This window comes from Chiloscyllium punctatum, chromosome 16 (assembly GCF_047496795.1).
Source record: "Chiloscyllium punctatum isolate Juve2018m chromosome 16, sChiPun1.3, whole genome shotgun sequence".
Classification (NCBI taxonomy): domain Eukaryota; kingdom Metazoa; phylum Chordata; class Chondrichthyes; order Orectolobiformes; family Hemiscylliidae; genus Chiloscyllium; species Chiloscyllium punctatum.
The window spans coordinates 33,112,556-33,137,525 of NC_092754.1; the positions used below are offsets into that span (position 1 = coordinate 33,112,556).

At 42.3% G+C, this 24,970-nt stretch overlaps 1 protein-coding gene across 1 annotated transcript in view; it reads left to right on the forward strand.

Moving 5' to 3' along the window:
• The first annotated feature begins 3,425 nt into the window (after positions 1–3,425).
• The window catches only part of LOC140486852 (claudin-16-like), a 32,991-nt gene continuing 11,446 nt past the window's right edge, over positions 3,426–24,970 (forward strand). The window contains exons 1-2 of the mRNA XM_072585904.1: positions 3,426–3,709; positions 13,282–13,384. Of these exons, the coding sequence (XP_072442005.1) occupies positions 3,596–3,709; positions 13,282–13,384 (217 nt within the window). The 5' untranslated portion in view covers positions 3,426–3,595. The remainder of the gene's footprint in view (positions 3,710–13,281; positions 13,385–24,970) is intronic.

Consider the following 24,970-nt stretch of genomic DNA (forward strand, 5'->3'; position numbering starts at 1 on the left):
CACAGTGTGGTAATATCTGTGGACTTTATGCAGCAATGTCTATCTTTGTTTCAGATCTCCAGTATCCATAGTTCTTTGTTTTATTTCGGTTAAAGAATAGGTCAATAGAGATGTAACGACAGACATTTAAGGGAATATTTAAGAATACACAGGATAGATGCATTGCAAATGAGCAAATAAATTCCAAGCGATGGACCCTTTACCCATTGAAAGTTGAAAGACACATCAAATTTAAAGAGGAAAGGTCTAATTATGGAAAGTCAGATGCTATTTCAGAAGATTAGACAGAATATAATAAAAAAGGTATTATTTTCAAAATGAGGGAAAAATTAGAGCACGGAAGAAAGCTAACCAGAAACATGAATACTGATAGAAAGAATTTCTATAAATATTGTAAAAAGAAGAGTAAATGAAGTGAATGTTGATTTTATCAAAAGTGTGTCTGGAGAATTGATAAAGGCAAATAAAGAGATGGCAGTTGAAGTGAACAGTTACTCTGCATCGTTCCTCACAATACAGGGATACTAGTGATATCCTAAAGCAGCAATCAATCAGGAAATGGAAGGGAGGGAGCAATTCAAGAAATTTACAATCACCAGAAAAGTGCTATGGAACAAATTGTTGGAGTTGCAGACTGACAAGTGTTCAGGTCCTGATGAATTTCATCCTAACATCTAAAAGAAGTGACTTGTGAAATTCATTTTAATCTACCAAAGCTTCATAGGTCCAGGAAAGGTCTACTAGTGTAACAGATTACAGATGTCCTTACACAATAGGTGAGGCAGATAGAAAGCCGGGAACTACAGGCTGGTTATTTGAACACCTATCTTAAAGTAAATTTTGGAGGAATTGCAGCAGGACACTTAGATAAGTTCAAACAGAATCAGCATGGTTTTGTGAAATAGAAATCATGTTTCACCTATCCATTGGAGCTCTTTGAGAAAGCAACACATAATCTAGATAAAGGCGAACTGATGGATACACTGTTCTTAAATTTCCAAAAGAGATTTGATAAAATGCCACATCAAAGGTTATTGAGAAAAATGCTCTCATGGTGTAGCGGGTAGAGTATTGGTCTGGATCAAACATTGACTGGCTAACAGGAAGCAGAGACTAGGGCTTTTCCAGTTTGGCAAGATGTTATGATTGATATGCCACAGGGATTGGTGCTGGGACCTCAATGATCCAGGATTTATATAAATGACTTAGATAAAGAAATGGAAGGTATGGTTGCCAGGTTGGTTGATAATGCAAAGATAGGAAGGGAAGAAAAGTTTAAAGAGGACAAAGGGAAACTACAAAACAATATACACAAGTTAAGTGAGTGGGGGTGGGGGGGGGGAAGAAACTGGCAAATGGAGCATAATTGCAATACTGTCCATTTTGAAAAGAAGAATAAAAAGGAAACATAAGGTGGACCTGCACCCCATCAACAGCAGCAGACCACCCCAAGCTCGCCACTCCCTCAGTTTGGAGTAGACAACAAGCTTGGTCTTGCCAGTGATGGCCATATCCTATGGTGCCAAAAGAGACTAATCTGCAAGTGATACAAAAATGAAAAATCTCGAAGGCCGCTCAATTCAATAGAACCACATTAGAGTGAGCCACAAGTAACTTTATTGTGAACTCCTCACTCACAAGCAGTTTTTGGGTGAGCTGCCTAATGAGTGGATTGGGGAATGACCTCTATGGATGTTACATAAACGGGTGGACAGAAGTCATTCAATTAAAATCCCTGATCAGCCTCCGTTAGCTAAGGTCAGATATCATAGTACTGAAGGTGATTTGTTTTCCTGGGAAAATTGGCTGACTGTCAGTTGGGATAATGGGCAGGGACAGTAATTGGTTAGATGTGACTAGTGGAGCCCCAGTGGGCTGTGTGTTGGAGCCTCATGTATTCATCATATTTATTACTTAATGAGTTGATGGGGGTGGGGAGGGGTGGGGGGTGGAATGTCACATAATCAAGTTTGCTGATGGCACAAATGCACCTACAGTTATAAACAGAGTCAATGTACAGATTAAATTACAAAAAGAAATTATGTAAATGCATTTCATAGCAGGCACGAATGAGAATGCTCACTTTGGCTTAAAAGGAAAGATTACAACATTTTCAAAAACGGTCAAAAGCCAGAAACAATCAAGGTCCAATGAGATTTTGAGTGAAAGTGTCTCATCAGGTGCATGTGTCATGCAGCAATCTGGAATATCTTGCACACTGAAGTAAACAGGCAATTCACAAGCAAGCCGGAATAGAGGTGGCTGGATGGAGCGAACAAGGGAGGGGGATTGGGAAGCAATCATTGTGGGCTGGGCATCAAACTTCAAGTGTTAAAGTGAGTTGCTCAAGACAGAATGCAGAGCTTACAGCTGACCTGTTGATCATGGAATGTCTAACTCTTTCTATTGCATACTGTTTCTGCTGCATGTGGGCCTGTTTATAGCTTTACCAGGTTTAACTGGTGCTGCTCCTTGCACTCTTCATTAAAACATAGAATCTCTACAGTGTGGAAGCAGGGCATTTGGCCCATCAAGTCCACAGCAACCATCCAAAAAGCATCACAAGCTGACCTAATGCTGCCCCTACATTATCCCTGTAACCCTGCATTTCCCATGGCTATTCCACCTAGCCTGCTCTCCTGGACACTTTGGGTGATTTCCCATAGCCAATCCACCTAAGCTGCACATCCTTGGACCATGGGAGGAGACCAGAGCACCCAGAGGAAGCCCACACAGAGAGGGAGAATGTGCAAACTCCACACAGTCTAGGATGCTGGAATCGAATCCAGTCCCTTGGCACTGTGAGGCAGCAGTGCCAACCAATGAGCCATCGTGCTACCCCACTGATCTCTTTGCTAGATGCTAGGCCATGAGGGTACAGGTTGTGACTGAACAACATTCTACAGCTGCTGATGGCCAGCAGAGCCACTGTGTGTGTGACTGAGTCTGTGGCTGTTGCTGATAGGGTTGGTGTACCCATACAACAGTGGATGAGGCCTCAATGTCCCACTGACACTGAATCCCAGACGAGCAGTGCAGGAGTGAGCTACCAGGAGTTGTCCTTGCTCCTGAAAACATAACTAATGAAACAACTGGGTGGGAAGGAGGCAGAACTGGCAAAAATAAGCAAATACTTCTGGGAGTGAATTGAAGAGTTAAATGTTACATTTTATGACCACAAAGCTGCTGTAATAGGTGAAAACTAACACCTTACTAAAGAGAACATAAATATTCAAGTAAGAGGGTAATAGGTGAGGGGCTGCCTGGATTTTTCCAGCTCCAACCAGCCGTCAAGTCAAAATTTCCGGTCGCCCATTTGATTTTTATGGGTCTCTGAACACAGAGAGCTCAGAATAATTAGATTCTGTGGTTGTGGAAGTGACTGATTATTTACAATGACTCCTGAGTGTGTCGAGTGGAGGTAATGTTTGAGCAAACGTTTCCTTTCAAGTTATATTTTCCAAAAGAAAAGATTATTTTTTTCTTTTGTAAATTCAAGTGGCTTTTCGTTTTGTTTGTGAATCCATTTCACCTTTGTTGTTAAATTCTGACGCTGAACATTCTTTCCTCGCAAGTGCCTCAGCCTAAGGTGAAGATGATTTTCATGCTGCAAATTATGTCCTTCACTTTGGCCTTTGTGTCTACGTTCTTCTTGATTGTGGCTACCTGGACAGATTGTTGGATGGTAAATGCTGATGATAGTTTGGAGGTAAGCAAGTGATGACTGGCTTTGGAAAAAAAAAATCCCCTTGTCTTTTCCAGCAAAACTCCACAAACTCCTTTATGTTAAACACCAGGCTCTGTGCTATTGGCATTCTAAAATAGTGGGTTGCTTTAATTTGATTGCATTTGGAACCACTCTATTTTCTGTCACACTGCTGAGTGTTACAAAGTTAAAAGGTTCAAGTGCTTCTCCAGAGCTACACAAGATAGGATGGAGTCTGCAGTGCCAGTACTGAGTGAGGTGCTGTATTGTCAAAGGTGCTGTGTCTTAGTGTGCTGTTAAAGGCAAAGCTCCCTCTGCCCTCTCAGGGTGTAAAGATCTATCATGCATTTCATTGCCTGCTTGTGGGATCTTGTTATGTCGAAATGACCCCCCACCCCCAATTCTGGCTGTGACTGCACCAAAGTAATAAAAAGGTTGGAAAGCGTCCTGGGTACGACAAAAGCAAATTCGTTTTATTTTAGACGCAATGTATTGGCAATGGCAATGATGTGGAAAGTGATGGATAAGTGAGGATGGTTCCTGGTGGTCCTCCTCTGCATCAGCCTTGTGGAAAAACTCAATGCTCTGTTGCTGTGATACAATTGTGATTGTTCCCTCTCATTCAGATTCACAAATCGAACCCTGTGGCTTCTGTTTAGTTGGAATGTAATCATCACTGTGCCCTGTTAAGGAGGGCTATTGCTGGAACTCTGTGGAAGTTACATAAACAAAACCACTGTATATGAGCGAACAAGTAACTCTGTAAAGTGATGTGTGGGATCTGGGCCTGCTTCTAGTGTTTTTGGTGTTGGGAGGATGTTGGTGCATTATACAATTCCACCTGCCTTCATTAGGCCCATTCCTGAATGGAATTCCATCCGTTAGAATGGCAGATTCCAGAACTGCATGCTGCATTTGAGGATTTGACTGAATTCTGCCTCTTTATCGACACAAATTGCAAATCAGGAGCCTTGGTCACCAGGATGGGAGTTGCAAAGTATTCTGCTCAACTCAGTGCAGAGCACCCTGGAGGATTGGCTGGGAACATGAGGTTTAAAAAGGCAATCTTACATTTGCAGCTCAGAGAGTGAAAAGATCTGAATTGGACTTCAACAGTTACCGCACTAATGTTTTTTGCATTTAGAAGCCTGGAAGAATGTGATTGACCCTTGTTGAATGGTCTGTTTACGGCTTAAGAAGCTGGCACATGCCAGAGGCAATGAATGGCCTTTATTTGTTCCTAACATATGTTCTGATGATGGCGCAAGTTGTACTTATTGTGTAACACTTGCCCTTTGTCATAAAACTATGCTAAAATGTTGGACTAATGGGTCTGGCACAATGCCAGACCTAGCTCCATTAATACATCCTGGTTAAGGGGTGTTGTGATGGCACATCTTGCTAAAGCCCAGTGATCCAGGCAGTGGGATTTGGAGAAGTTTGTAGTTCTAACTACCTGCCTCTTTTCTGTGGCTATGTATATGCCCATCTGATCTTGGAGAGGGAGCATGCCATGCCCACCAGAGACAGGTGGGCATCAGGGTGTTGGAGTGCATTATCTCCCCTCCCCAACATTATTTTGAGTTAGACCGTCTCTTGCTTCCTCCCCTTTATTGATTTCTGTCCCTGTTACCCTGCACCTAGAGGACAATATTTGCAATTTGTTGATTGCATGCTTAGTTCAATTAGTGGTGAAATCATTGAAAAATAAATGAGCTGGGCCCTACTCCAGTGAGGAATTGGCTTCTGGACAGAGAATGGATCCAGCAGGGAAAGGTAGAAACTGGTGTTTGTGTTAAACTTTAGATTTGGCATAAAATCTTTGTAAATCTCTGAAAGTCTTTTTGCTGCCTATGGATATCAGACTGTTAAATACGTCCAGCTCATTGGTAGAAGTTGAGGGGAAAGTGTTCCATCAACACTCTCAACTGCATGTGACTGGAAGAGAAGCCTGTGGAGAATTCATGAAAGGAGCAAACAAGAAACTCAGATCTCTCAAGAATCCAGCAAGTCTGAGTAGAGGCTGGTATGGACCTGCTGAACCACAAAGACATCTAGATCAGCCATTCCCAGTCAATTCAGAGTTAGTTGATTTTTTAAAAAATTATGGACGTGAACATCAATGGCAAGACCAGTATTCATTGTCCATCCCAAACTGCCCTTGAGAAAGAGGTCACCATTGGACCATTGCAATCCATTGGTGTATATGTACACACGCATTGCTGTGAGCTAAGGAGCTCCAGGCCTCATTTAGCCTTTCTGTAGCCATTCCATCCAAATGAATGGTTTTTTGGGCCCTTTCAGAGGGTAAGCCTGAGCCAACACCTTGTCTGTGCCTGGACTCACATGTAGGCCAGACTAGGTAAGATTTCTTTCCATGAGCTACATTAATGAACCAGATGCTTCTTTTCTTTAACAACAATCCAGTAGTTTCAGGATCAACATTCCTGAGGCTAGCATTTTATTCCATGGTTATTAATTAATTTACTTTAACAGTCCCCAGCTACTGCGGTGGAATTCCCAGCCCAGGAGTTGGGATTGCTACCTCAGCAATACAATCCCTCCACTGTAGTAACCTCTCCCAGTCAGGCCTCAGAACTCTGGCAATACAAATTAGTCTGGGTTGCTGCTCTTGTTGTGCAGTGATCCCTGGTGGCAGGTTTTATCGTCTCACCTCCCCTCCTCCAGTTGAATAGCTTTGCTGGCAGATCGTTGAAGCTTTAGGAATGGCTACTTGGCCAGGTGGATCCCAGTGGAACATGACGTTGGTGTGGCTTACAGGCTTCAATGAAGGGGGAAAGGAGGAAATGAAGGGGGAGGAATGTCTAAACGAAATGTGCAGTAATGTCGTGCACAAATGTGAATGTGAATTCGGAGCCTCTCCTGCAGGAAGAGGTCAAACAATCTGCAGTTTGAGCAGTAACGAGGAAACAAGCCATTTGGCCCAACAAGTCCCTACCAGTGGTGAGCCTGACCTCAGTGGTGGGCAAGTTACTGGAGGGAATCCTGAGGGACAGGATGGACATGTATTTGGAAAGGCAAGGACTGATTAGGGATAGTCAACATGGCTTTGTGCATGGGAAATCATGTCTCACAAACTTGATTGAGTTTTTTGAAGAAGTAACAAAGAAGATTGATGAGGGCAGAACAATAGATGTGATTTATATGGACTTCAGTAAGACGTTCGACAAGGTTCCCCATGGGAGACTGATGAGCAAGGTTAGATCTTATGGAATACATGGAGAACTAGCCATTTGGATTCAGAACTGGCTCAAAGGTAGAAGACAGAGGGTGGTGGTGGAGGGTTGTTTTTCAGACTGAAGGTCTGTGACCAGTGGAGTTCCACAAGGATCGGTGCTGGGTCCTCTACTTTTTGTCATTTGCATAAACGATTTGGATGCGAGCATAAGAGGTACAGTTAGTAAGTTTGCAGATGACACCAAAATTGGAGATGTAGTGGACAGCGAAGAGGGTTACCTCAGATTACAACACGATCTGGACCAGATGGGCCAATGGGCTGAGAAGTGGCAGATGGAGTTTAATTCAGATAAATGTGAGGTGCTGCAATTTGGGAAAGCAAATCTTAGCAGGACCTATACACTTAATGGTAAGGTCCTGGGGAGTGTTGCTGAACAAAGAGACCTTGGAATGCAGGTTCATAGCTCCTTGAAAGTGGAGTCGCAGGTAGATAGGATAGTGAAGAAGGCGTTTGGTATGCTTTCCTTTATTGGTCAGAATATTGAGTGTAGGAGTTGGGAGGTCATGTTGTGGCTTTTCAGGACATTTGTCAGGCCACTGTTGGAATATTGCGTGCAATTCTGGTCTCCTTTCTATCAGAAAGATGTTGTGAAACTTGAAAGGGTTCAGAAAAGATTTACAAGGATGTAGCCAGGGTTGGAGGATTTGAGCTACAGGGAGAGGCTGAACAGGCTGGGGCTGTTTTCCCTGGAGGGTCGGAGGCTGAGGAGTGACCTTATAGATGTTTACAAAATTATGAGGGGCATGGATAGGATAAATAGACAAAGTCTTTTCCCTGGGGTGGGGGAGTCCAGAACTAGAGGGCATAGGTTTAGGGTGAGAGGGGAAAGATATAAAAGAGACCTAAGGGGCAACTTTTTCACGCAGAGGGTGGTATGTGTATGGAATGAGCTGCCAGAGGAAGTGGTGGAGGCTGGTACAATTGCAACATTTAAGAGGCATTTGGATGGGTATTTGAATAGGAAGGGTTTGGAGGGTTACGGGCCGGTGCTGGCAGGTGGGACTCGATTAGTTTGGGATATCTGGTCGGTATGGACAGGTTGGACCAAAGGGTCTGTTTCCATGCTGTACATCTCTATGACTCTATGATTCTATGACTACAATGGGCACATATAATCTGTCAACATACTGGCAGCTCCAGGGAAATGACAGTCTTCTTGATTGGTTAGTTTTGACCTCATGCTCTGCAACAAGCCCTGATGGAATTGATTGTTGCTCCTGCCTCTGGAAATCCACTAGCGTCAAATGACCAGCTTTACTCAACTTGGTGAATGTGAACATCCAGAATGTCCCTCTTCCCTCGGCTACACCCTTTAGCCTCGTCATATTCTTATCTTCTAAACTCTTTGGATGTGTGGTTACAGTTCTGAACTCTTTAGAGTATTGTAATACCTTTAATTACAAGCACTTTGGGATATTTTCTCCATGCTAAAGTTGCTATGTCAAGGCAGGTTGTTGTTATTTAATAGAAAAGCAGCCTCTCTATTTCTAACACTCTTCAATGTTTCTGGTTTCCTTTACTTACTCCAGCATTTTTTCATTTTTCACATCTGCTTGCTTTTCTTTCTCTTTAGTTGGCTATAGAGGGTTACAAGGTAGCCAGGATGGAGCTGAAGATTAGATTAGATTACTTACAGTGTGGAAACAGGCCCTTCGCCCCAACAAGTCCACACCGCACCCGCCGAAGCACAACCCACCCGCACCCCTACATTTACCCCTTACCTAACACTATGGGCAATTTAGCATGGCCAATTCACCTGACCAGCACATCTTTGGACTGTGGGAGGAAACCGGAGCACCCGGAGGAAACCCACGCAGACACGGAGAGAATGTGCAAACTCCACACAGTCAGTCGTCTGAGGCGGGAACTGAACCCGGGTCTCTGGTGCTGTGAGGCAGCAGTGCTAACCACTGTGCCACCATGCCGCCCAAACCTCTGGACTTAGGAGATCTAGAAGGGGGGGGGATGAAAAGGCTTTGGGGGTAGGATTAAAGAAAATCCTAAGGCCTTCCACACTTACATGAGGAACAAGAGAATAACCAGAGTAAGGCCAATCAGAGATAGTGGAGGGAACTTGCGCCAGGTTTCAGAGGGAGTAAAGGAAGTCCTGAATGAAAACTTTGCTTCAGTATTCATTACTGAGAGGGACCTTGATGTCTCTGAGGACAGTGTGAGACAAACTGATATTCTAGAACAGATTGATGTTAGGAAGGAAGGATGCGCTGAAAACTTTGAAAAACGTAAGGATAGATAAATCCTCTGAGCCAGACAGATATCCCCGAGGTTACTACAGAAGGTGAAGGAAGAGAATGCTGCACCTTTGGCGATGATCTTTGCGTCCTCACTGTTCACTGGAGTAGTGCCAGATGATTGGAGGGTGGCAAATGTTATTCCCTCGGTCAACAAAGGGAATAGGGATAATCCTGGGAATTACAGACCAGTCTTATGTCAGTGGTTTCCTGATGAAGGGCTTATGCCCGAAATGTCGATTCTCCTGCTCCTGGAATGCTGCCTGACCTGCTGTGCTTTTCCAACACCATACTCTCAACTTATGTCAGTGGTGGGCAAATTATTGGAGAGGATTCTGAGAGACAGGATTTATGATTACTTGGAAAACCATAGTTTGATTAGAGATAATCAGCTTTGTGAGGGGTAGGTCATGCGTCACAAACTTTGTTGAATTTTTTGAGAATGTGACAAAACACGTTGATGAAGGTAGAGCATTGGATGTGGCGTACATGGATTTTAGCAAGGTGTTTGATAAGGTTCCCCATGGTAGGCTCCTTCAGAAAGCAAGGAGGCATGGGATACAGGGAAACCTGTCTGGCTGAACAAGGAATTGGCTGGCTCGTAGAAGACAGAGGGTGGTGGTTGATGCAAAGTATTCAGCCTGGAGCTCGGTAAGCAGTGGTGTTCCACAGGGATTGGTTCTGGAATCTCCATGCTTTGTGATTTTTATAAATGATTTGGATGAGGAAGTGAAAGAGAGGGTTAGTACGTTTGCTGATGACACAAAGGTTGGTGAAGTAGTGGATAGTGTGGAGGGCTGTTGTAGGTTGCAAAGAGGCATTGACAGGATGCAGAACTGGGCTGATAAGTGGCAGATGGAGTTCAACCTGGAAAAGTGTGAAGCCATTCACTTTGGAAGGTCAAATTTGAATACTGAACACAAGGTTAAAGGCAGGATTCTAGGAAATGTGGAGCAACAGTGGGATTTTGGGGTCCATGTCCATACATCCCTCAAAATTGCCACCCAGGTGTTAGGGTTGTTAAGAAGGCGTATGTCGTGTTGGCTTTCATTTGCAGGATAATTGAGTTTAAGAGCTAAGAGGTTATGCTGCAGCTCTATAGAGTCCTGGTTAGACCATACCTGGAGTATTGTGTTCAATTCTGGTCGCCTCATTATAGGAATGACATGGCAGCTTTAGAGAGGGTGCAGAGGAGATTTACCAGGATGCTGCCTGGACTGGAGGGCGTGTCTTATGAAGAATGGTTGAGGGAGCTAGGGCTTTTCTCATTGGAGCGAAGAAGAATGAGAGGTGACTTGATAGAGGTGTACAAGATGTTGAGAGGCATAGATAGTCAGTGACTATCCCAGGACAGAAATGACTATCACGAGGGGCCATAACTTTAAGGTAACTGGAGGAAGATTTAGGGCAGATGGTAAAAGTGGGTTTTTTACTCAGAGAGTGGTGGGCGAGTGGAATGCATTGTGAGCAGTGGTAGTAGAATCAGATACATTAAGGACATTTAAACAACTCTTGGATAGGCCCATGGAAAATAGTACAATGAAGGGTATGTAGGTTAGTCTGATCTTAGAGTAGGATAAAAGGCCTGCACAACATTGAATGCCGAAGGGCCTGTACTGTTCTATGTTCTAGTTCCTTCTTCTCTTTTTAAGGAGTAGATATTTTCAAAGACACTGGGGCATAAGAACAAAAGTTAGCTATTCAGCTCCTCAAGCTTCTTCTGTCATTCAATAAGATCATGTCTAATTTGCAGATTAATTCCATCTGAATGTTTCAGTTCTCTAGACGTTAATCCCTTGCCGACAAACGAAATCTGTTTTGGTTCTTAAATTTTCAATAGACCCACCCCAGCCTCAACAGCTTTCTCATAGTATGGAATCCCGACAGTGTGTAAAGAGGCCATTCAGCCCATTGAATCTGCACTGACCCTCCAAAGAGTATCCCAGACACCCTGCTCTATCCCCGTAATCTCATTTTTCCCATGGTGAATCCACCTCGCCTGCACATCCCTGGAGACTATGGGCACTTCAGCAAGGCCAATCCACCTGACCTGCACATTGTTGGACTGAGGAAGGAAACTGGAGCATCCGAAGGAAACCCACGCAGACATGGGGTGAATGTACAAACGCCACACAGCCAGTGACTTGAGGATGGAATTGAATCCAGGTTCAATAGTACTGTGAAGCAGCAGTCCTAACCACAGAGACACCCTTCCTGGAAGAGATGTTCTAGATTTCCATTCCCTTTTGAATGAGGAAGTTTTTTCTGTTTTCACCTTGGGCAATCTGGCTCTGATTTAAGGTTATACTCCTGTGTTTTGAACATCAGAGGTAATAGTTTCTCTCTAATTTTGCCATCGATTCCGTTCATCACCTTAAGTAACCCAATTGCACCTTCATTTATCTGTCTCTAAATTTTGCATTATGCTCAGCAAATGAAAGCTCAGCAATTGAGCGAGTTGCTCCTTGAACCTGGTTAAAAATCACACAACACCAGGTTATAGTCCAACAGGTTTATTTGGAAGCACAAGCTTTCAGAGCGCTGCTCCTTCATCAGGTGGTTGTGGAGAATAAGGACATAAGACACAGAATTTATAGCAAAACATTACAGTGTCATGCAACTGAAATGACAAATTGAACAAACCTGGATTGTTGCTAAGTCTTTCATCTTTTAGAATGCTTTGGTTCATTAATATGCAAATCCCAGAACTTCTTTTAAGTTACCTTCTTGAGATAACTTAAGATTTTATAACAAAAGGTGACATCTCAACTCAGACAATGCATTAAAGGTGTGAGGTTAGAGTCTGGCTGTATCCCAATCTTGAGTCAGGCTGGTTCTATTTCTAAAGTGGAATTTGTAAAATATTGCATGCATTGATTGCCTGCAGATTGTGCATTTTTTGAGCAAAATAGAAAGTATCTGCAAACATAATTCTGCAAATACAAAAGCATACGTGAATCTGATCAGTCCAAACCTTGAAGCACAAAAATATTTCAAACTTGAAAAGACTAGCTTCCATTTGAAAAATCACTGCAGTCTTCCCCAGAGCCCAGCAAAACAGTACTGAAGTAATACATGTTAGTGTTACACAACTTCCTTAAGAATACATTGATATTGATCCATGGTAAACGGCAAAAGAATCGGAAAATAAATCTTTGCATATAAATATCTGAAGCGATTTCAACCTTGTGAGAATTTCACACATTGGTGTGGACTTACTGGCAGCACACGATATATAATTCTGTTCTAATCAATGAAATGAGTGCTATTGTGAACTATTTTGAGCTAATCATTGCAAACATATTCTGACGGTGCTGACCAGGGGGATAATTGTTATTGCCATGGATCTGCTACTCTGCAATGAGGGAAATGTCTCTCTCTCCTCCCCAGCTCTCTGACTAAGTGCATGATGAGAACAAAAATAGAGAACTGTGTCAGGGATCATAGTAGTGTTGTGATAATTTCACGGGATTAGTTACCCATAGGGTCAGCCTGATTTTCTGGGACATGGGCACAAATTCACCAATTAATTAATAAAGTCAATGAACCTGAAATTGAAAGTTACCCTCAGCAATATTGTTCATGAAAATGTCTTCAATAAACATTAAAAAAATACATTTCATTCACTAATGTCCATTCAGGAAAGATATTTGCCATCCTCACCTGGTCTGGCTTACACGTGACTCCAGACCCACAGCAATATGATCAGCTCTTAAATCCAACTCCCACTCCCTCAAGTTGTCCTTCGATGTGGCTTCATAAGGGACACAGCTCAAGGGCAATTAGAATGTGCAACAAATTCTTATGAATGCATATATTCAATGAAGGCATAAAGAGAATAAGATGGAGTAACGAGAGTGTGAGGAAGTTCATGTAGAGCGTGAAGTCCAAGATTCTATATCGTGAACTGGATGTGAGTGTAGATGTGAGCAAACTAATCTCTTGGTAAGATGAGCTCATGCTCAAACTCACCCTGGGGCAGAGATGAGTGGTAAATAAACAGATCACACTGACTGATAGAGATAGACACAAATGATCCTAATTCTTTTTCTGGCTCCCATTCCCAGGTCAGTCAGAAATGCAGGGGTTTGTGGTGGGAGTGCGTCACAAACTCCATGGACGGAATCAGAACATGCGATCAATATGACTCCATATTAGCAGAACATCCACGTAAGTAGCTATAGAAGATCAAGTGCCTGCTGCAATGATCCAGCAGTACATTGGCCAAAGTGCTGGAGAGGGCTGGGCTGACCACATCAATATAAAATGTAATCAGTAACACTAATAGCCCTTGGATAAGGTGATGGCTCAATTAGAATTGTTCTTTGTGGAGTTATGTAGTCTGTGAAAAATGGAACATGTTTCCATTAATGCGAAAGTCCTTCAGGTTGTGAAATAATCCAGGTACTGCATGTTTTCCTTGTCATAGCATCTTTAAGTCTCAGAAGGTGGCCTTTTGGCCTATTGCATCAATGGTGATCTCCATGGAGCAATTCAGTCAGTCCCATTCCCCTTTTCGATCCCTGTAGGATTTGTGAGTGACCATCCAATTTCTTGTTTCTGCTTTCATAACCCTCGTGCGCAGCCAGTTCCAGGATATTAGCACCGGCTGCAAAATAAATTTCTTACACATCAACCTACTTGTAACTCTGTCACAAAACTCTTGAATCCTTATCCCCTAGTCTTTATGCAAGTGGTCATTGTGAATATTATTTCTTTGTCTATTTTGCTTCATGATGTCTTAGTTTTGCACATCTCTAACAAATTGAACACTAATCTAACACGATGACAGTTCAGTACCCAAAAGTACCATGGACATTTTAAAACTTTTAATTCCGAAGCATTTTTAGTTTATAAAAGACAAAAAAAAAGAGACTCCAAATGTAAATTCAGTGCTCTCTTGCAATATTGGCAATAATGGTTTCCAATCTGGGTCCAATCACATGGCAGTAACTATGGTATGTGAGGGAAGCTTCGAACACAGAGAGAGACATAACAGGAAGTGATAACAAAGGGCTAACGCTCTTGCCCTTCTCAGCAGAAAGTCAACTCTTGCAAATATTCGATGTGTTTTGCCCTTACAAGGCATGTAAAAGAAAAAAGGTCAAAAATGGACCACAACACTGTCCTGTGTATGTAAGTGGAAGAAGGTATGCCGGTGAACCAAGGTTCCTGTATACTAGCTTGAGTTCAAGAGCTAGTGTGCTGTGAAGGTCACAGATGAAGAACCACCCATTTGCCACCCCTGTGTTACACGTAAAAGAACTCTCTTACTCTGACAGGCAAATGCAAACTACTCAGCAAGCCAGTCAGAAGGAAACAGGACAAGAAAGACTTTATTGCTCTGAATATTATCAATCAATTGCCATTGAATAAAACAAAACAGGATGAAAGGATTTCAATTAACCTGCAAAAGCTAAAAATTCCAAAATCAACTGTTCAACTACCAAAGTTCCACCATCTGCTCTTCATAAATGACAAGAGAGACCAATCTGCATATCTTTTAAATTTTGACTTATTTTTGAGATTAGTGAATGTGTATTGCATTTTGTTTTCTGCATTTAGTGACTAATAGAATTGTGTTGTTTTTTAAACTCAAAAAAGTTTGGTTAAACTGCCCCTTTTAAACATAAATTTATTTAGTTTGTTGAGAAAGGCATTGACAAGGGAAGGAGGGATTTCTTTTCAAATAAATCTTATTGTAACCAAACAAGGAAGTGGATGAGTAAAGAAGGAATGCTCTATTTGGGGGTTTGACAGACAAATCTAAAGAATTACACAGCAGATAAGTTTTCACTTTGATACCATTTTTAAAAAAAAAGTGAAGTGAAAACCACAAAAAGCTTTCTTGAGTTTGCATTATTAAAGATGTCTGCATTCAATGGTAGTGTGTTCATAATAGAAATGGGGAAGTTACTTTGTTGATCTGAAAGTTCTGTCCCTTGGACTGTTGAAAGATTTAGTGAGGGAAATAGGATTAGAAATTCGTCTATAAACTTGAAATTTTAAAAGGGACAGCATTACCTCGTTGTCTCTCCCGACCTCTCCCTCGCCTTTAATGGTTTGTATTACCCTTCGTGGGCTTTGCATTGAAATTAATCAGTTGGAAACATGAGTGATTTACTGGTGGTGGTTAATGGACAAATAAAATGCCATGGATAATTTGGCGATAGGAAAAAAAATAAAAACCTTACAGTTGTGCACAAGAGCACTTCAGAATACTAAAAAGGTTGCATAAATAAATAAGGTAGCAAATGTTTTACAGTTAAAAAGAGAGAGGAGTGGAAAGGGACAGAGAGAACAAGAGGGCTAAATGGAAAAACGAGAAAAGTGGAAGGAGAGAATTTCAGAAAAAATGACAAAGGAGTTGGTGATAATACAGCTTGAGCTGGTGAGCAAGAAAACTACTATGTCCAATGCAGAGACCACTGGCTCAGGCTTGAGGGTAGATGCAACTCAGTTTGATCATCTGATTCCAAAGCATGAGGAGGCAGAAGTAAAAAGCTTTGTTTCTTACTTTCAAATGGTAGCACATCAGCTAGTGGGGCCATGTTCAACAGTGCTCCTTCTTGCTGCAGGGTAAGCTTTTGGGAAGAGTGCACCAAGTTTGCTTTCTTTGCTCTGTGCAGAGAGCCACTGCTTATGAGGTAGTGAAGAGGGATACCTCAAATGTGCATCAAATAGTGTTGGTGCTGCATTATCAAAAATTCTGTACTGTCAGGAAATAGCATGGCTATACCAGGAATGTGAAAGGCTTTTGTCTACTAGGTACGAACATTCAATACAGAGGGCACTCAAACTCAATTATCTTTGAAGAATTCAAAAACTCCATAGCCTTCCCACTAGAAAGGCAGATAGAGGAAAAGAGAATGACTGAGTCTACACTGGCTGATGACTATGAGTCGATCCATAAACCTTTGTTTCAAAACCCCTTTCATAGTTATCCCCAAGCAATTGGAAAGGATAGAGTTGGAGAACACTGAGCACAATTAGGAGAGAGGGAAAGGCTGGAGCCTTTCTTAGGATAAAAAGGCTGGTGATGAAATGAAAGGTGAGACCGAGAAGCTGTGGGTGTTTTAATTATAGTAAAGTAGGACATGTCCTGGTCAACTGTTGGAGGCTACAGGAAAAGTCAGTGAGATTTACTGGGACACAAGCACCTCGGCAGAGAATAGCAGTCAGTCTGAAAGCATAGCAGACCAGGCAATGGTTGTGACTACAGCATTGAATCTATGCGAAGCTACTCTTGAGAATGCAGATAAGGTTAAACAACTCACTGAGAGTTAATACAATTTTGAATCCAAAGGAAGGATGTCCATATTTTTCTAGGTTGAAGTGAACAAATGATACTGGAGCCAGTCAAATTCTACTGCTGAAAAAAGGCTTGATCCTCCCACATGACAATACAACAAGTGCCAAGGTAAAAGGGACTGAAAGGAGGGGAACTTTACTGGGTGCATCTGGAGTGCAAGCTTGTATTGGGACCAATGACAGTGAGAATTTTCACTAAGCTGCCGGTGGATGGGATCAACCTGGTCCTCAGCTATGATTTGGCAGGATCAAATGGAATGGCATCCCAAGTGATCTCTTAGAAGTCCACTGAGATCATGGAGATAAAGCAACTGCAGGAGAAAGAGCCTGGTGTTTTCGCCAAAGACGTCATCATGCATTCGATGGCCAGACAAGCTCAGCCAGTGGAGGCTGAGGTGGCCTTGCAAAAGGAACTGCCTCCAGTTGGTCTATCTGAAACCATTGTCAGGAATCTAGATGATCCCAAGGAATTAATGAATAGAACTTCTATGGTAGTCGCCTAAAAGGTTGCCTCAATGTTAAAGTCACTCGTTCAGACTGAAGCTGAGGTTGAAGAACTCCCATCCATTAAAAATGAGGTGCTGGTAAGACAGGTAGATCTCCCAGATCTGTAAATGACAAGTGCTCAGTGATGTCTTGGGAAGTGGACCTGCCAGGACATCATATTGCAGAGAGCTCACACAATCCTGATGGCTGGGCATGTCAATAAAACCTGAACCCACATCAGCCGGCAGTTTTACAGCCAGAGGGATGGAGCAAAGCATTGCAGACCATGCCCCACCTACCAGTTTATGGGAAAACCTGAACTGTAATAAACCCCTTATCTGTGATTCCCATGTCAACTTTCAGTGAGGTGTTAATGGACAGCATGGGATCCCTCCACAAACCCCTACCCTGTGCTCTTCCAGCAAGGCCATCTGGGTAGAATTCAGGAATAGGAAGGGTGCAATCACTTAGAAGGGATTGCACTACAGGCCACCCCACAGTCAATGGACAGAGGAACAGATACGTTGACAGTTTATGGAAACGTAAAGATGACAGGGTTGTTGTGATGAGCGATTTTAACTTCCCTTATATTGGCTTATGCCTGAAACATCAATTCTTTTGCTCCTTGGATGCTGCCTGACCTGCTGCGCTTTTCCAGCAACACATTTTTCAGCTCTTACATTGACTGAGACTCACTTAGTGCCAGGGGGTTGGATGGTTTAGATGGGGATTTGTTAGATGTGTCCAGGATGGTCTTTTGAAACAATACATCAACAGTCCAACGAGAGATGAGGACATACCAGACATGATACTGGGGAATGAGCCTTGCCAGGAGATTGAAGTTGCAGTGGGGGAGCATTTTGAGAAGAATGACCATAATTCTTTATATTTTAAGTTATTTATGGATAAGGACATGAGTAGTTCTCAGACAACAGTATTAAATTGGGGGAAGGCTAACTACCACAATATTAGGCAGGAACTGGGGAATATATATTGGGTCGGCTGTTTGAGGGTCAGCCCACTTCTGGCACATGGGAATCTTCTAAGGGCCAGTTGATTCGAGTTCAGGACCAGCGCATCCCATTGAAACTGATGGATAATGATGGCTTAGTCAAAATGAAAAAGGAGACCCATGTAAGATTTAGAAAACTGGAGACAGGCAGAGCCCTTGAAGAATCCAAAAATAGCAGGAAAGAACATAAACAAGGAATTAGGAGGACTAAAATGGACTATGAAGTGTTCTTGGCAAACAGGATTAAAGAAAATCCCAAAGTGTTTTATACATATACTAGGAGCAAGATGGTAGCTGGGAAAAGGTAGGTCCACTCAAGGACAAAGGAAGCAATTTTGGCATGGAGCCAGAGGAAGTGGGTGAGGTCCTTAAAAACATTCTTTGCATTGGTATTTACAAAGGAGAAGGACATGGTTGATAGTGAATATTGGGAGGGGTTTGTTTATATTCTAGGGCATGTTGATATAAAAGAGGAGGTATTGGGTGTTTTAAAAACATATAAACAATTCTCCAGGACCTGATGGGATCTATCTCAGAAGGCTGAGAAGCAGGTGAGGAAAAGACCGGGGCTTGGTACGAAATCTCTGTGTCCTTTTCAGGAGAGGTCACAGGAGAGGTCACAGAGCGCTGGAGAATAGCCAATGTTTTTGTCTTTACTTAAAAAGGGCACAAAGGATAATCCCAGAAATTACAGATCAGTCAGTCTTCCATCTGTGGTAAGGAAATTATTGGAGAAGATTCTTAGGGATAAATTTTACTCACATTTGGAAATTATAGACTTATTAATGAAAGGCAGCATGGCGTTGCATGGGGAAGGTCATGTCTCACAAACTTACTTGTGTTTTTTGAAGAAGTGACAAAGATGATTGATGAGGCAGGGCAGTAGATATTGTCAATATGGACTTTAGCAAGGCCTTTGACAAAGTCCCTCATAGCAAACTAATACAAAAGGTGAAGTCACATGGGATCTGTGTAAGATGCATACAGAAGTGGCTTAGTCATAGAAGACAGAGAGTAGTGGAATAATATTTTTAAGACTGAAACTCTGTGACCAGTGGTGTTCCACAGGGGTCAATACAGGGAGCCCTGTTGTCTGTAATATTTATAAATGATTTGGAGGCGAATTTGGGCAGCCTGATTAGTCAGCTTGCAGATGACACCAAGGTTGGGAAAGCTATGGATTGCCAGAGGTTACAGCAGGATATGGATAGGCTGGAGACTTGGGCAGAGAAATGGCAGATGGAGCTTAATCCGGAAAAATATAAGGTGATGCAGTTTGGAAAATCGAATGCAGGAGGAAAATATGCTGTACATAGCAGAACCCTCAGTAGGATCAATGTACAGAAGGACCTAGGCATACGGGTCCACAGTTCCCTGAAAGCGACAACAGAAGTGGATAAGGTGGTCAAGAAAGCATATAGCATGCTTGCTTCATCAGTCGGGGCAGTGAGTATAAAAATTGGCAAGGTATGTTATGGAGTCATAGAGTCATCAAGATAGAAACAGACCCTCTAATCAAATACCAACCAAGTTTCCCAAACTAAATTAGTCCCATCTGCCTGTGTTTGGTCCATATCCCCCCCAATCCTTTCCTATTCATGTACTTAGCCTCATGTCTTTTATGTATTGTAACTGTACCTGCATCTACCACTTCCTCTGGCAGTTCATTCCACACATGAACTACCATCTGTGTGAACAAGTTGCCCTCAGGTCGTTTTTAAATCTTTCTCAACGCATCTTAAAAATATGCACTTAATTTTGAAATCCCCCAACCTAGGGAAAAGATCTTTGCTTTTCGCATTATACATGCTCCTTGAGATTGTAAAAACCTCTACTGAGGTCACCCCTCATCCAGTGAAAAAGGTTCCAGCCTACCCAGCCTCTCCTCATAAATCAAACCCTTCAGTCCTGGCAACATCTTGGTAAATCCTTTCTGAAACTTCTGCAACTTATGTATATCTTTCCTACAGCAGGGCATCCAGAACTGTACACAGTGCTCCACAAATGGCCTCACCAACCAGCAGAGAGTTTGCCCCCAATTCCCATTGTTTCCAGTTTTGCTAGAGCTTCATGGTGCCATACTCAATCAAATGTCAAAGGGCTGTCACTCTCACCCCACCTCTGGAATCCAACTCTTTTCTCCATGTTTGAGCCAAGGCTGTAATGAGGTCAGGATTCGAGTGGACCTGGTGGAACCCACACTGAATGCCACTGAGCAGTTTATTGCTGAGCAGATGCTACTTGCTCGCATTGTCGATGACATCTTCCATCACTTTACTGATGTTCTTGCAGGTACAGAGAACTGTAGTTAGGCTAGGTTTGGAATATTGTGTACAGTTCTGGTTGCCACACTACCAGAAGGCTGTAGAGGCTTTGGAGCAGAGTAGAAATGTCAATTATTCGGGGACATTGGTTTAAGATAAAGAGGGCAAGTGCGAAGGAGGTGTGAGAAGCAAGGTTTTTTTTACAGAGAGCGATAAGTGCCTGGAATGTAATGCCAGAAGAGATAGTGCAGGCAGATACGATAACAATGTTTAAGAGGCATCGTCACACATATATGAATAGGCAGGGAATAGAGGGATGTGAACAGTTTAGAGGCCAAAGGCTTTTAGAAAGGCAGTGTGTGTCGGCACAGTCTTGGTGGGCCAAAGGGCCTGTTTGTGTGCTGTGCTGTTCTTTGTTCATAAAGGGCAACCTTCTCAAGGGCAACTAGGGACGAGCAATAAATGCTGGCCAGCCCACAATACCCATGTCCCACAAAATGACTTTTATAAACTGAGTAAAGTTATTTCCATTCTGTGATAGACATTTCCCAGAAGTAATTCCCCTGAGATCCATATTTGTCCAGATGGTGGTGGGCCGTTGTCCCAATTCTCCGATTTTATGAGCTGGCCACTATGATCCAGTCAGATCACCTCTCAAGTTTCCCATCTAAACAATCCCAGGAAGTCATGGCTAACCTGAGTTTGACCCAAAGGAACTCTTCAGTGTAAAACCCACAGGCACAGAGAGCATTAGAAAGGTACCATCAGACCCTATGAACAATGATCAGGTCTCAGGCCTTAAGTACTTGACTGACTTGGATAAAGGACTAGAATGTCTTTTAGTTTGTCACAAGGGCCTCACTCAATGAGTCCACTAGTTTTACTCCATTTGTATTAGCTCACGGTCACCAAGCGCGAGGGCCTCTGAAACTAATCAAGAAGAGACTTTTAGAACAGAGGAGGAGGTCTCCATACTAAAATATGTTGCAAAATTCCAAGAGTGATTCTCGTGAGGTTGTGAGAACATTTGAAAAACAGCACTGCTTAGGAACCTACATGTTAGTGTCCCTCTCAATATTTGGCAAGCCTTAAAACTTGTCTCATAGAGAGGTTTAGGAAGCAAATTATCTGACTGAGGCCCAGATCAGGGGAGAAAAAGCACTTGTGACAGACCTACTACAGCAACACAACAGAAGGGGTATGGACTGAAAAATTCATTTCATATGTTTTTGAAAAGCTGAGCTTGCACTTGAAGCTCTAAACTTTAACAAAGTATGTAAAGTAGCCATCAGTGAAGGATAGGTGTGTCCTCTCTCAAGAGGACAAAGCCAGAACAAAGAGAGACTAATGGAGGATTTCTCCAAAACTCTAAACAAGCAGCAGAGACAGTATCCACAGTAAAGATAGTTATTATGAGCTCTCAAACACTCCAAGATTGGGAGCAGGAGACCACAGTCTTTACTGACCATGAATGTTTGTGAAAAATTTAAGGCTTAGTTTATCAGGGCATTCTGTTAGAGTTTTCTCCTTCAACCATACATCCTGAGAAACTATCCACCTTTCTGGAAATCAAATGGAATTACAAATGCCCCATTCTGAACATAAAGAGATCTAGTTGGAAGTGTGTGTGTGTGTGTGTGTTTGTGTGTGTGTGTGTGTGTGTGATTTATCTTCAATATTTAATTCTTTTGCACCCTTCATAATGAAATAAGAATTGATTTCATTTCATTTCCTATGGGGAAGTTCATGGATCAATGTGATCATGTACTTTGGACATTTTTAACTTTTATTTCCAAAATGTATTTTTAAGAAAGAACTGCCATGGACAAACAAATTTCCCATGGATCTAATTTCAATGCTGTCTGGTAAAGACTTCTTGAGGAATCCATGGATTGTCACATCTGTCGACTGTCAAGGAAGAGAGCGAGAGAACAGGAAGAGATAACAAGGAAGCTGATTATCTCCTCCTCTCAGGAGGTTTGCGTGTATTAGTCTCAGTCTGACCACTTGCATGTATGCTGTGCAGGTCCCAGTCAAAGAACTACCCGTTAGTGAGCCCTGCATTGCTGGTAAAAGGATGCTCTTGCTCTGACTATTAGACACTAAGTAGCCAACAAGCCAGTCAAATGGAAACAGAACAAGAAGGACTCTCTCACTTTGAGTGCTGCCAAATAATCACTGTCAAAAGGAAACATGACAAAAGAGGTTCATTTAAACTGCAAGGACCAAGAATTCGGAAATCGACTATCAATATTCCACTGTTTATTCTCCGTAAATGACTTACAGACACTGATTTGCACACTTTTAAATGTTGTTTGGACTCACTTCTTATTCCTAACCTGTGTCTGTGTGTTGCATAAACATTTATGGCAACTATTAAACTCACTCTTTTGTTAACTCAAGAAAGCCTCTTTAATTTGGTTCTTTTTAGAATGTAAATTCAGTAGGCCCGAGAGAAAGACATTCAGAAGCAGAGATCTTTTCAAATAAACAGCCAAGAAGACAAATTGCTGGAAAAACTCAACAGGTCTGGAAGCATCTGTGAAGGGAAAACAGCATTAAAGTTTCAAGTTGATTTATCCTTCTTTAGAACTTGATCTTTTGAAATAATCCTTGTTATGACAAACCAGTTTGCTGTTCTTCACCGGGGAGTGTAATGTTCGGTGTATTTGCCTAGAACCATAATAATCTGAGGTCCTCACCTGAGTCTAGTCATAACAGCTTCAAGAGAAATCAACCCAGTTTCTCTAATCCAATCTTGTACCTGAAGTTTCTCAATCATAGGTCCATTCTGTTAAAGCTCCTCTACACCTCAAAGAACCTCAAATCCTTTCTAAAGCATGATTACCAGAACTGATGGTGTTATATTCCACAATTAATGACTTTCAATGGCCATTATGTGACCTGAGAATGTCTTGGAATAGAATAAAGCAAACATGATTATACAATAAATCAGATAATCAAGTCAGGGCAAAAATCCGATCTAACCAAGGTCATGTGTGAATGCTTGGTGTGTGTGTGTGGTATGCTTCAGTGTGCATTATTACTGGGAAGACTTTATTCCATTTGAAATACCAAGTCAAATCACTGTCTGATTGGCTTTGCTAATAGAGTTCTCATTTTGGAATCAAGTGGTTGTGGGTTTAATCCCCACTCCAGATTTTGAGTTGAAAATCCAAGGTGATCTCTCTAGGTTCCAAAAAAATGTATTCCCATTTCTTCAGGTAATGGACAGCTTTGCCTTAACCCAATCTTGTCAAGTTTCTTCAGTGTGATATTTAATGTGGTTATTAACTGATCAATTGTAATGACTATTAAAACAGTGCACATTAGAATGTTAAGTGAACTGCTTAACCAATGAACAATTCGAAAGAGTTAAAGCCCAGGATGATGTATTCTCTTCCTGGACACCAGAATCCAATGTCAGCTTCAAGAACTCTCTCAGGCCTGCTAACTTCTGGGCTTGATGAGGGTTTTAACAACAGTTGGAGCCAAAAGATGGGTAGGATTTATTGGAAATGAAGTTCAGACAACTCCAAACTATTAGTCCTTAATTATTGCTAGATTACTGGGAGACCTCCCCACTCCCCTTTGAAAAATGGCATGGGGATCTTATGAGGCTCTAGGAGAGATTTAACTTCTAATGTAGCACACTCACAGTATGGCACTGAAGTGTCTGCCCATAGTGTATACTCAGGCCTCTGGAACTGGACCTAAATAAAGAACCTCCAGACTTAGAGGTGAAGGTGTGCCAAAGCTACCAACCTGTACTTCTTTACACGGAGATGTTAATTACAATCCCTAGGTGAGGTTCCTCAATCTACTATGGTTCCTGACAGGACATTCCAACTTGTTAAGATCCCAGATGAGAAGAGATGAATTGGCTTTCCTTCTTTATTCCTCGGTTGGTCACAATAAGATTTATTTTGAAAATGCCCCTTCCCTCGTGTTCACATTTCTCTCAGACCAAGTGAATTTATGTTTTAAAAGGAAACAATTTAGGCAGTTTTTTTTTCCTGAGTTAACAAAAGGGTGAGCTAAGTAAATGCAAGCAGAAATAATAGCACAATACCCACATGGACATGGTTTTTAAGGATAAGACCAAAGTCCAAAAAAGAAGTTAAAAAGATACACAGATTAGTTTCTGAGTCCTTGTGAAGAGTAGACAATAGAACATTCCTGATGAAGGGATCCTGCCCGAAACATCGTTTTTCCTGCTCCTCAGATTAGATTACTTACAGTGTGGAAACAGGCCCTTCGGCCCAACAAGTCCACACCGACCCGCCGAAGCGCACCCACCTAAACCCATTCCCCTACACCTAACACTACGGGCAATTTAGCATGGCCAATTCACCTAACCTGCACATTTTTGGACTGTGGGAGGAAACCGGAGCAAACCCACACAGACACGGGGAGAATGTGCAAGCTCCACACAGTCAGTCGCCTGAGCGGGAATTGAACCGGGTCTCTGGTGCTGTGAGTCGGCAGCACTAACCACTGTGCCACCGTGCCGCTCAGATGCTGCCTGACCTGCTGTGCTTTTCCAGCACCACTCTAATCTTGGCTCTGATCTCCAGCATTTGCAGTCCTCACCTTTTGCCTAATAGAACATTAGAGCTGTTACATTGAATGGTACTGGCAGCATTGATATTCATAGTTGAAAATTGACTTTAAGGTCCTTGG